Genomic DNA, 12500 nt, shown 5'->3' on the forward strand with positions numbered 1-12500 from the left:
ACAGCTAAATGGTTTCCTCCAATGTTTGAGGGTAAGAGATAAGAGATACGGTAAATTCCTTTGAATGTAATTATGGTTCAATCAAGTTCAATAAATAATTACATGTAAAAATATCGAATTAAGTGAGAGACAAAATGTCAATGTATGTCTGCAATGATGTTTACTCTCGATCAGTACTAAATGTACTGAACAATATACTGAAGAATAAATATACTGAACAATTAGCGCAAGCAGGTTTTACGTTAAGCTGACTTTATCAGAATATTCAATGAAACTTGATCGTGTATTAGACTTGAACGAACGGAATGACAAATGTCTGATTCAAAGCAAGGCGATGACTACCTTATACAGAGTCGTCGTACTTGGTCCTCGGAGACCCGTGTGTGGTTGACAGTCGTCTGTCTCGTGCCCTCGTAGTGGGTATGGTCGGCTCCCTGACTCGACTATCAGGTAGCGTGAAGTCTGCTCTCTCGTGTCCTGGCCTCGACTGTTGTCTAGTGAAAACTTACTATCGATAGTACTATCGATAGTATCGATAGTTTGAAAATATCGATAGTGGGTCGATAGTATTATACTATCGATGAGACTATCGATAGTTTTTTTTACGTTAAATTAAGTAAAGAAATCATTATCTGGTACTCTTACATTTCATTGTTTGTCTGTTAATGCATACCTATAGTTAATATTATAGACTATTTTTTTTAATTCATTGTAGAAAAGCTTGGTAGACAAGTAGGCTACCTTCTCAAACATTTGAAAGCGGGGGCATTTGCTAATTCACTACCGGACTTATGGGTACATTTGCCTCGTGAGTTTTAGCATACATAGTAGACACCGGTATACGGTATTTTCCTTTGATCTATGGTTTTAGATTGTCATAAAATATATGTATATATATATATATATATTATTTATGCTATGTGAGTAAAAAAATATTTTTGTAGTGAATAATAAAAAGAAAATAGTAAGAGAATTTTTCTTTTTTTATTGTTGTAACCGTTAAACAAACTTATTGTTATTTTATACAAATGTTGTAATATTTTGGAAAAAAAACATAAAGGGGGCTCCAGGGCGTCACTCATAAATTGTTAAAATTAATAATCTGATACAGCTTTATCTTCGACTAGGTAGAAACCATTGTTTAAACTCATGCAGGCAGGATATATACAATATTATATGCATTAAAAATCCATTTGAGTGACTATCGATAGTACTATCGATAGTATCGATAGTTATTAAAAAACTATCGAAAACTATCGATAGTGTGACTATCGATAGTAAGTTTTCACTACTGTTGTCTCGAAGAGCTGCGTATGGTGCAACGGCCGGGGACGACGCTTGTGCGCAGGTCCAGTCGGGCATGCGCAGAGCGCCCGGCGCTGTGCGAATGGAAGCCGCCGACTCAAACATTGGCGGGATTTACAAATTGACATTTGTGACATTGTATTAGAGCTAAATCGGCCCCTTACACAAAAAATTTCATGGCGAAATTTAACATGTTACACATGCCTGTGTAAAGTTAGTGGCTAGCAGCATTGACTATAGAACAGTAGTGTTATATAGTCAATGCTAGCAGACAATTTGACAACAACTAACTATGGAACTGGAACATCAGAAAATCAACTGTTTCCCCGTCCTCGCTCGCGCGCTCGGCACTCGCCTGTGCCCTAGCATGTCAACCAGCTGACTGCTGTAAAAATTGGATGATGCGTACAACAGGTACAACTTTCCATAGCGTAATATTGTTTTATTCGTTGTGCTGTTGTTCACAAATTGTATTTATGTGGAACTTAATACTACTCCTGCCATCGCTTATTAAGTTTAATAAAAACTACATTGATGCGTTGTACCATTTGGACAACGCATCGTAGTATTACAGTTCTATGACATCGCGTGTTTTAAGAACGAAATGTACGTTTACATTTATTTTTCCAGGGTCCAAGGGGGGGGCTTTAGCCCCTGTAGCCTGTAGCCCCCACCCTTGGAACTGCCACTGCCAGTAACTTTGGTTTGTTGGTGTTGATAAAGTGACTACAAAATATAATCAATTAGCATTCGATGCAACGCCGTAAGAACAAAATATCTTAATGGCAGTAATGGTACACTCATAAAGTTTCCTCGTTCCGAGATTCTGCAAAGCTCCTCCCAATGGATGGCATATGCAGGAATCTGCCTGGTCTACTACACAGTTGGCACTGTTGGCAGCCTTGGTGACCGGATCTGTCTGAGTGGGATACGGACAGGATTTTGAATTTTGCTAAGAAAAATTGATTGGTAACTGGTCAATAAATAATAGTCAATAAACCTTAAAATTGGACTTATAGATTTTTAGAACAGAAAAAGTTTCTCCAGCAGATAGAAACTAATATGGTAAACTTAATTAATTGTATAAATTTCATAAAACCTTGTTACCCTGTACATTGGAGTACATTATATGGAAATCACTACTAAAATAGGTTAAATTTTAGCATTAGCATAAAAATTAGCACAAAATAAAAATGTATACTCTACATTGCTTACTATAAACCCAACTATCCGCTTCCGAGCAAAGCTTGGTCCCCGGTATAACGTCTGTAAACAAGCATACTACAACATTCATTCTCCTTAAATGATCAGTTTGTCTCAGATTTGGCCTTGGCAAATTTTGAGCCAGCAAATAGGTTGGGTAATGTCATATTTATTTATTTATATAACCATAAGACAAAACATACTCCTCAAGGACTATGTTTTGTTTTATCTATGATATAACCAACGGCATACTCAATTTAACAAAAATGTTTTAAAATCAATCTGATTAAAATGTAAAGTTGTTGTTTTTCGTCTCATTTTAAATTCATTATACACTGCACTGCCTGTTTCCTTGTTATTATTATTAGTGCAGTGTGGAGAATAATCTATTGTTTATTGTTTTTTATAGGTGTATGTTGTTGTTAATTAACATTTGTTATTGTTATGTTACCGTCCTATTGTCTAAGTAGCACTAATCTTATGGTTGTTCAGTCATCTTGTAACCGTATACATTGCATTACTATTGATATATTTTTTTAAGCAAAAAGTACTGTACATAAAATTAAATGTCCGCTGACATTAAAATTAAAAATCAAATAAAATTGTTGTAATTGCCTGTTCATGGATATATTTTTATGTATTTTGACAAATTTCAATTATGCCAAATTTCAAACGTTCAATTAAAAAAAAAAACACACTTTATATTACCCTTCCTGTAGCAGAAAACCGAAGTACATAAAATTGATGTTATTTATTAATAGGAAATAAATCTCATTTCCAAGGAATTTTTTAGTGGAAATCCAGCCATCTACATGTAAATTCGATTAGTCTGCAGGTTTGCTTCAACGGGGGTATTTATCGTTGCCAAGAACATTAGCAATACCATAAGTAGTAACATAGATAAAACATACTCCCTTAGTAGATTTCTCATCCTTATGGAACAGCTGAAGACAATTTTATTGTTAGTTCTGTACGGTTTATGTAGAGGTCGTGTTTTGTTTACAATTTGTTTCCCGTTATTACAGCCATTTAAAACCTCGTGTAACCAAATAATACGATCTAATCATAAACAATAACTTGTCCCCTAGTTATATAACCAAACAGTAAAGCACAAATCAAGAAATTAACCCTAAAATAATAGAAACAAAATTTCGTCGACACTAGCGCTTAGTGTGGCGTACATGAACTAGACATGAAAAACAAGCTTCAAAATTTACAATGGGATGAGAAGTCTACTTGTGTTGGTTAGTCTATGGTAGTAAGTTTATTTCACTGCCCACCTGACAAAATTCTTTGCTGTTGGAAGTTTTCTTACTCTATTCAACCTCTTTTTTCAGTTAATCCGTTCCGTTCCTTGGATCTTGGATGTATTTTTTTATTTACCGTTTGAGGTCGTTCTTTCTTCCTTTCTTTAGGCTTAGTAGACGGCGAGACGCTTTTTCTGTTTATTTAGTTTCGTTCACTCGTTCAGTACAGTTGTATGTTTTGTGATACGGCAGGGTTTTTACTGTGTATTGTGTATGTTAAATTAATTTTCAAAATGAGGCTCTTCTCTCGTCTTTTAAGTAAATTTGTTGATAACAAGATGAACAAAATGGTTGATTTCTACGCGCAATTCAATCCATCGCCCCTCTCGATCAAACAGTTCATAGATTTCGGTAAGTAGATTTTGTCGCAATTAGGCCTACCCTAGTTGTATTCATATTATTTTAGTCCATATATTTACTTAATCATAAAATTGCATTTCAAATATAGGCTAACCCTAACCGTACTCTCTTAAACATAACATAAAATGTAGCCTAAGCTATGCTCTTGTGTATAACTTTTAGACAAAGTTAAGAATTTCCAAAGGCCTAGTCCTAGGTTCGGGGTAGGCCTAGGCTTATGTATTAACATCAGTTGGGCTAGCCAGATTTAGGATATTTGTGGTTTCTATACATTGCGATTTCCCAAGTCCCTATCGAGCCTTCATGAGAATCATAAAAAAATGGTTTACTCAGGTGAATACGGTAACTTAAACCTTCAATGTAAAAAAAAGAGGAGGCCTAGGCTAAACCCAGGCATATCTACAGTAGTCGCAGCTAGTCTGGGCGCGCGGCCGCGCTTGGGCAGGGGGTGTAGAGGGGAGTGTTTATTGCTCATTTCTAAAAACATTTGGCCCACACGGCACTCTGGGGTTGTTCAGCGCCTCAGCAATGTCTTAATGGCTCTGGCGTGTGGGACGGTTAGTACACAAGGGTCTGCACACCCAGACTAACTGCGACTACTGTAGTCCTAGGTTAACTCAGAAGGAGCATAACTGGCAGGAATGTTTTAAAATTAATTATATTTTAGCCTAAGTTAATAGTCCAATTAACGATTGACGGTTTATTGTTTCTAACCCCTAAATCACCTAAAACATCCTTAAAACGATTTGTAACTATTCCTTTACAACTTTGTTAATGATTTATTGGGAGGTGAGGCTTCCTTTTTTTAATAATTATTTAAATAGGGGATATCAACATTAGTCCAAAAACTCACAAGGAAACTTAAGGGTTTTGGTTGAGGGAGACATCTAACTTAACGTGGTTAATCATCGTGAGAAACAGGTCTATAATATATTAGACAGGTTATAATATACTTAGACGGGTAAGCTCAAAAGATTAATTATAGCGGGGGGTCTCCTGAAAAAACCCAAAATCCCCAAAATATGGAAACAAGTATTCTTACGTAATACGAGATAAAATCATGATTTATGGAAATATGGTGAATACCTACCAACTAAAACTTAACTGCTTGGATGGTTGGAGCGTTACTATCTGTCTCTGGCCGCCCTGGCAATAGCTACTGATGTGGAGCAGAGACAGGTAGACAAAGAGTAATAGTCTTACGAGTCTTAACAAGGTTGTTAATTATTGTTGCATTCGAACGAACCTTATTTAGGCATGTGGGGAAGGGAGGTCGGGGTTATGCAGATTCGTGGCTACATTAATCGTTATGAAGTTAGGTTAGATTAGGAAGGTAAAGTTTAGGTTAGGTATAGTTAACCGGGTTGTTTAGAACCTCATTTAGATAGGATAAATACTTTAAATAAAAGTCTAGAGGTTTCCACTAAATATTATTGTTTAATTTATCATACTTTTACAAGTAATTAACAATTAATTGTTTAGAGCAAATAAAAATGAACCACTTTGGTTGAAAAGCCTAAAAGAATCTCTCTTTGTTTCTTTTTCTTTTCATAGCAACCAAAATTCAATAAACTATTTAAAACATCTGTCAGCTGATAAATCTGTCAGCTGTTATATCCACATATTTTTATCACCATTGGGACATTGGCTTAAACAACGAAATCATTATGGAATGGCCTCTAGATCGTCTGAGTAAACTAACATAGGCTAGGTTAAATCACCCTACCTGTTTTCTGTCAAAACAATCGTCTTGGTAGTATGATGAGTATAGCTGTTTCGTGCTTTTTAAAAATAGCACATCTTCAGGCTGAGAATGTCTTGCTAGTCCTTCATGTGGAGTTCGTTAAAAATATATAAGATAAGTACAAATAAATAAACGTGGGAAACATACGGACATGACACAAACGAAAATACATTTAATTAACTGGTCGACCAGTCCCTGATTCACGAGACTAACCTTCTACCGGCGCCGCGTCTCGTGAATCAGCGTCTGGTCGACCAGTTAATTAAATGTATTTTCGTTTGTGTCATGTCCGTATGTTTCCCACGTTTATTTATTTGAGTTTGAGCTTAAAAGTAAAATATGGGCTTTTAACTTAGGATGGGCTTGTTTCGTAAATTTTGCAGGTACTGTTAGTAGATCTAGCTACTTAGGCCCATATTGACTAGAGGTACTGTTTGCTATAAGGCTACAGTTGGCCTATATATAAGTTAAGTTACCGTTACTTTATTATTATACATACTTTCCTTATAGGCATTGAGTACATAAAAGAGGGGACAGATAATGCTAATAGTTGTTACCGATTTTGGTGACGCAGTTCAAGCCGCTGATGCTTGGGTCACAGTCGGTAGTTTTTTTTTTTTTTTTTTTTTTTTTTGTCTAACGATGCTAGGCACGAGCTTGGGATTGTTTTTCACATTACATCAGGTTAGACCTATGGGTTGCTGCATTATCACTTAGATAAAATCTATTGGTGATCTGGCAGGATTTGAACCCAGGACCTCAGAGACCAAAGTCCCGCGCTCTAACCATTACACCAGCTCACTCCCCAGTCGCCCTGTAGTGCAGCAAGCCTCTGAGGGCCTTTTAATTATTAAGTAATACAAAAATAACACAACGAAATTACGACCAATCAAACTAATTTCATCAACAAAAATGACATTTTAGGCTACAACCTTCAATGAAAGCAATATTAAAAAAAACCAAACTGCTTTACCGACATGCCCAAGGTAGAGTTGTTCGGGCTGCTGATGCTAACTTAACTTACTCTGCAACAGCGCTGTTCAGGTAGGCCTAATGCTATTCTCCATTGAGTGTCTACTTTAGTACATGTAGGTACATACTTAATGCTGCTACCTATGTTTAAAAAACCCATAAACTACTGCATCAGAAAATCTTGTCAATCTTTTTTGTGGGGGTCGGTGAAATGCAGGAAAATGGGATTTCTTCTTCAATATGTGTTGTGAGTACTCAAATTGTGAGTAGTCTCATACTGATTATGATGATTCACCTTGTTTTATAATATAAAATCATTAGAGTTAGCCTAAGTAAATTATGCCTTTAAAATGTAGCCTGTAGGCCTACCAATTAGGGCCTAGCCTAGAACTAGTGATAGGCCTATGCCTAGTAGCCTACTTTTCTGACTGATTGTTTGTGGCTGGTCCGGAGTTTGTAGAAGTTCACCTTCTCCATTTTCGATCGCCTAATTTTAAGTAGCCTATCAGGACAAATAAAAAAAAATATTTAGCATAACATAGGCTTCAAATTGATACATAATTAAATGGGATAAATATTTAATAAGTAGGCCTATGTCAAGTGCAAAAACTTAAACAGATTTTTTTCAGTGATGAAAACATTATTTTTCATGCAATATTTAAAAAATAAAAAAATAAATTCTCACCTTTAACATTCTTTTTATTTTAAAGCTGTCATACAAGACTAAATCAGGCCTAAATCACAAGTTTTATTCATAAGAGTGTTGTCCTTTATTGTCTATAGGTCTATAAATATGGTGGATTGTCAAATTTTTGCCATTTTCAAGATCTTATATAACAAAAGGGAATGAATAAAAAAATATCAAATTTCTGTCATAAGCACTTGTAGTTAATATAAGTATGATGTACCAGTTTAATCACTGAGACTCATCTAGTATAGAAGATAATATGCCACATCAAAATTGGACGAAAACAACAAAGCCACTAGTAAGCTTTAAGCATGCATTGATAAGAAATAAGCCAAAAAGAAAATTATTTTTATGGTTTCATTACAAATAGTTTGTTATTTATGATATGTTGTGGTAATTTGATAATAAACCAAATTCAAACCTCAGTTAAACTTGCGATGGAATCGGGGGTACTGCCAAACGAGAACTAACAAGAACTAGTAGTTGTGGTTGGTTATGGTCTCACAGACCAGGGTTTCGGAGTTCGTATGAGTTTGGCATTCTCCGCATGAGTTTGTAAAATGAAACTAAATTTAGTACACATGTTAGTTTAGGTTTGACTTGTAAAAAGCTTGTTTATCCAATTTATTATGGAATTGGAAACAAAATGACTTAAATCCGTGCTCAACTTGAGTTGACTCAACTTGTCACAATGTTAAATACCAATGTACACCAGTACCCCATAGTCTACACTTGCTCCTAATTGAGAATCTTCACAATCTCTTTCAGAGAATTTTTATTGACTCGTCCCATTTGTTTTTTTTTTTGTGCAGTTTGAATCATGAGTGAAAACTTGCCCTTGGACCCGTGTAATTAGTCTTTTTTGCAATTGGTACTGTATTGAGGCTAATTCAACTGTTTGTTATCTCACTCACATGGAATAGGCTACAAATTGTTTTATACTTAAAGCTGTTTTTCTCTTACATACCATGTATGTATTTTTCTGTGGTCTTTAAATAAAGTAGGCTAATAGTTTGCACAGTGTCCATTAAAAGTTTTATTCAGTGATGATTAGGTTAAAATATTTTTTAAATTGTATAAATGCCTGCTTGTAGTAATCCTTAAAATTGTGGTCAGAAGCAGCCAGTCTCTGCCTAGGATTCACAACAAGGTTCCAGCTGGTGGCTGACTTCATCAGCTCAATGCTAAATGTAAACACATGTTGTTTTTCTGTGTCTTTTGCGCTTTGTCTTTAATCATGCACTTTTTCATACCTTTAACTCTTACAGACTTCAACTGAGTTTGATGATCACCATATGAATCCTCTATATTCACGCATGATTGAGAACATTTCTCTAACCTTACCTAACCTGTGACTGAGGTAGGCTTACACACCATCGGCAGTTAGTTTAGTTTTTGAGCTTTAAACAGTAATTTGCTGCTGACTGATTGAATTTAATAATTCTTTGCTAATGCATTGGCCTAGTTTTTGATCAATTGAAGTAAGGTTAATTGATTTACAGCAATTTATTTTAAAGTTACTACAGAGTAGGACTCTTAACCTTAGCAATACCTAGGTTGGGGCCATATGTATGCAGGGGCCATGGCTACTGTTTTTTGAAAGGGAAGGAGATCTTACTAGTGATGGTCAAAACCAGAAATAGTGATGGTCAAAACCAGAAATTTCGAATCCTAAAACCAAAGCCAAAACTTATAAAATCCAATACCGAATCTCTGGCTCTTGAAACTTGATGTTGGGAGTCTTTTCACGTCACCAGCTGAAAGGCTGTTGATCAGTTTTATGGCGGCAATTGGAAAAGATTTTTATGTTTTCCTCAGCCTACATCTATGGACTTCCAGGTTTTGTGCTTTACGAGTTTGATTTTGGTGTAGGCCTATGGTAGTTTTGTCATGAAACAGATTGATAAATGTTAAATGGAAAAATGTGTAAAAATGTTTGCTATGCAATTAAAACTGAAAGAAATTGACTCCTGACCCTGACATAATGACTATGTGACTAATACACTGTGTGTGACTAATACCTGAATATGTGACTAATACACTCTAAACCTAAAACATACTTTTTTTAAACAACAAACACTACTATTATATTACGTTAGTCCTAAAAATAGGTGTTTACCGGATGAGTGTACTTTCTAAATTCTGAGGTAATTTTATTCTAAGGTAACTGATAAAAGATTAATGTGTGGCTAACCATAAAGTGTTCATATAATATTAACACGGTGCAGGAGCAGTGATGACTGTATGAAATGGCTTTTACTGGCCAGAGGCCAATGTAAGGTTAGGAGGTGGCTGGCTTTAAAATGTTAAATAAAACCCCTTCTTGCAACACAATGAAATTACATATGCATTTTTCTGTTAGTAGAACTTTATTGTGCATTTGTTTTATGCTCTGTGGTTAAATATGGTTCCCCTATTTTAGTATATTTTTTTATTTATGTTGGTTCATGTTAATATTTTATACAGTTACTAACCAGATAATTTTAGCGAATTCCCCTATTGGGAAGTAGCTATTACCGTAGGTGGCTCGATAAGACTTGGCCCGGGACAGATTTACTTTTTCATTTTGATGTCTCCAAAAACACCATCCGTTCAAAATGTTTTATACCTGTAGAATAGAAGAAATTAAGTAATTTTTGTCCGATTTTAATAAAATTCAGATTGAAGGTAAGAGGTGGGATAAACTTAAACGAGTTCGCGGACCAGCATGATCGGATCATGGGAGTGTTGTTTTACGGAGGGGGTGGGGGGGGGGTTTATGGGGTAAAAATTGGTTTTTCAATGAGCTCGACCCTTTGTTTTCAGTTATCCTATCGGCGAATAAGCCTAGGAGGCTAGCTAATAAATAAGAGATATCTTCTACATCTCCTGTGATCACGAAGTCATCATGAAAATCTTCCACGATCACAGAGAAATCATGAAAGTCCCCTGTGGTCACAGAGAATTTGTAAACATCTTTCCTGTTAGCTAATAATTCTTCGTTGTCTCCCACAATCTTTGTGATTTTCAATATTTGCAGACGCTTTTGGCGATCACGAAAATAAAAGCTCTGCTCAAAAATAAACCTCCTAATAGATTTTCAGTGATATCCATTTTTCAAGAGAACAAAACTCTGAGGCCCCCGACAACCGTCGTGTCCACTTTTATATGATCTGTCTTAGGATGGATGCAAATTCAAGAGTGTGTCAGGTTTATTATGATTTTTATAACATTTCCAACTAATTTAATCCAAATTGTTTACAGTTTCTACGATATCTATCATTTACACATGCTGAAGGGATTCATTCTTGTTCTTGGCAGTTGAATTACCTATTTAGTAAACCCTCAGTAAACCAATACACATTTAATACATTTAAAACACTTAATAGAAATAGATCTGATTATAATTAAATACTGAATAATTCACGGAGCACTGAGGTTTAGTACCTACTCAGTTTTGATCTATTTCATCAGTTGATCCATTATTCTTTTCTACACTCCAATAGTTTAGGTAAATAAACATTTTTCACAACTTTTATATTGTAGCAACATCTTTTAAGACACTCTTTGACCTTTGCTATTTACAGACAACTTTATAACATTTGTTTACACAAAGTATAAATTTTGATTGTAGGCTAGTTTAAAGGGCTTTTCTTACGCTAAGTGTTTTGGAAAGTAGAAGTCAAAACACTTTGTGTATATGAAAAGTCCATTAGAATAGTATCCTGTATCAAATTAGAATAGTATCCTGTGCAAGTATGAACTTTTAAACACCAGTATGGACATTTGTTTTTCCTTGGTTGTAAAATAAACAAAATGTTTCTGATTTTTAATATTAGCAATGTGTAATAATTATTTTTCACTAAAGCAACTGACAGAATCAAACATTAGGTGAATTTTCGAGGAGCATTTGATAAAAGTGATTTGTTCTGGGACTTTTGTTTTTAAAAATGTTGCATCTGCAATATTTTAGTCTCATCTTTAAGTCATGTTAAAAAATAATCTAATTTATAGACTTAAATTTAATAGGTAATTTTTAAAAGTAAATAAACAGGATAGTAAATGATGCATGAAACCCACATTAGTCTTACAATGTGCCACTTATAATGCCAACAAAATTTCATTACAGGTACACTTTGAATTTTAGACAAGATTAAAAGTCAATGTTCTACTTGGACCAAGTCCAACTATTCTGGGAATAGGAAAGATTAAAACCAGGTGTACTGAATACATACACTTACTTTTATGTAATCGTTTCCTCTGACTGCTTTAATTTATTCCCTTTGACATTGACGGAATACCATCTGTTTCTGTTTGAAGAAAAATGTGTTAACGCCTAACTAAAATTTTACATTGTCATTGAATTTGAAACAGTTCAAATGTTTTAATCACACTTGACTGTATATTACTTTAATCTTGGGAACAAAAATCGTAGTGTTGTTTAGTTTTGTTATAAAATGTCTTGTATTATTCTAGAATATACTAATCCACCAAATAGTCTGTAAAATGTGCAGCTTATCGGAGAAAGTTGATGACCTTGATAAAACTTCCTTCTTCCTCACACCCATTAGTTTTCAATGTCAATATAAACACTTGGACTCTAGTCTAAACAACTTAAAACTTCATTTTTAAGTTGTTAATTTCCATCTTTAATCAACCTTGATTAATTTTAAAAGTTGTATACCCTCTTTTGATTCTAATTGCTCTTAAGTTTTCTTTATATTTTCTCTCCCCTAATTTTTTTTTTTAAATTTAGTATTCAGCTATAGTATATTTATTAAAATTTTAAATCTAGTATGTTAAATACAATTCTGTTGAGTAAAACACGTTGATATAAAGCTCTTAAACACTTTATCTGTTTACTAAATTGATCCAGTTGTTATTGTTAAATATTCATTGGTTCTAAGAAATTAGGTGTTTGTAAATAACCAAACCATTCCAA

At 34.6% G+C, this 12500-nt stretch overlaps 1 protein-coding gene across 1 annotated transcript in view; it reads left to right on the top strand.

Annotated features, from left to right (window-relative positions):
- Nucleotides 1-3925: 3925 nt before the first annotated feature.
- LOC128997996 (pyruvate dehydrogenase (acetyl-transferring) kinase, mitochondrial-like) overlaps nt 3926-12500 on the top strand; it is a 38573-nt gene continuing 29998 nt past the window's right edge. Inside the window, exon 1 of the mRNA XM_054423897.1 lies at nt 3926-4166. Within this exon, the coding sequence (XP_054279872.1) occupies nt 3989-4166 (178 nt within the window). The 5' untranslated portion in view covers nt 3926-3988. The remainder of the gene's footprint in view (nt 4167-12500) is intronic.

This window comes from Macrosteles quadrilineatus, unplaced genomic scaffold (assembly GCF_028750875.1).
Source record: "Macrosteles quadrilineatus isolate MER2022 unplaced genomic scaffold, UCM_ALF_1.0 Scaffold_7__1_contigs__length_78375512, whole genome shotgun sequence".
NCBI lineage: Eukaryota > Metazoa > Arthropoda > Insecta > Hemiptera > Cicadellidae > Macrosteles > Macrosteles quadrilineatus.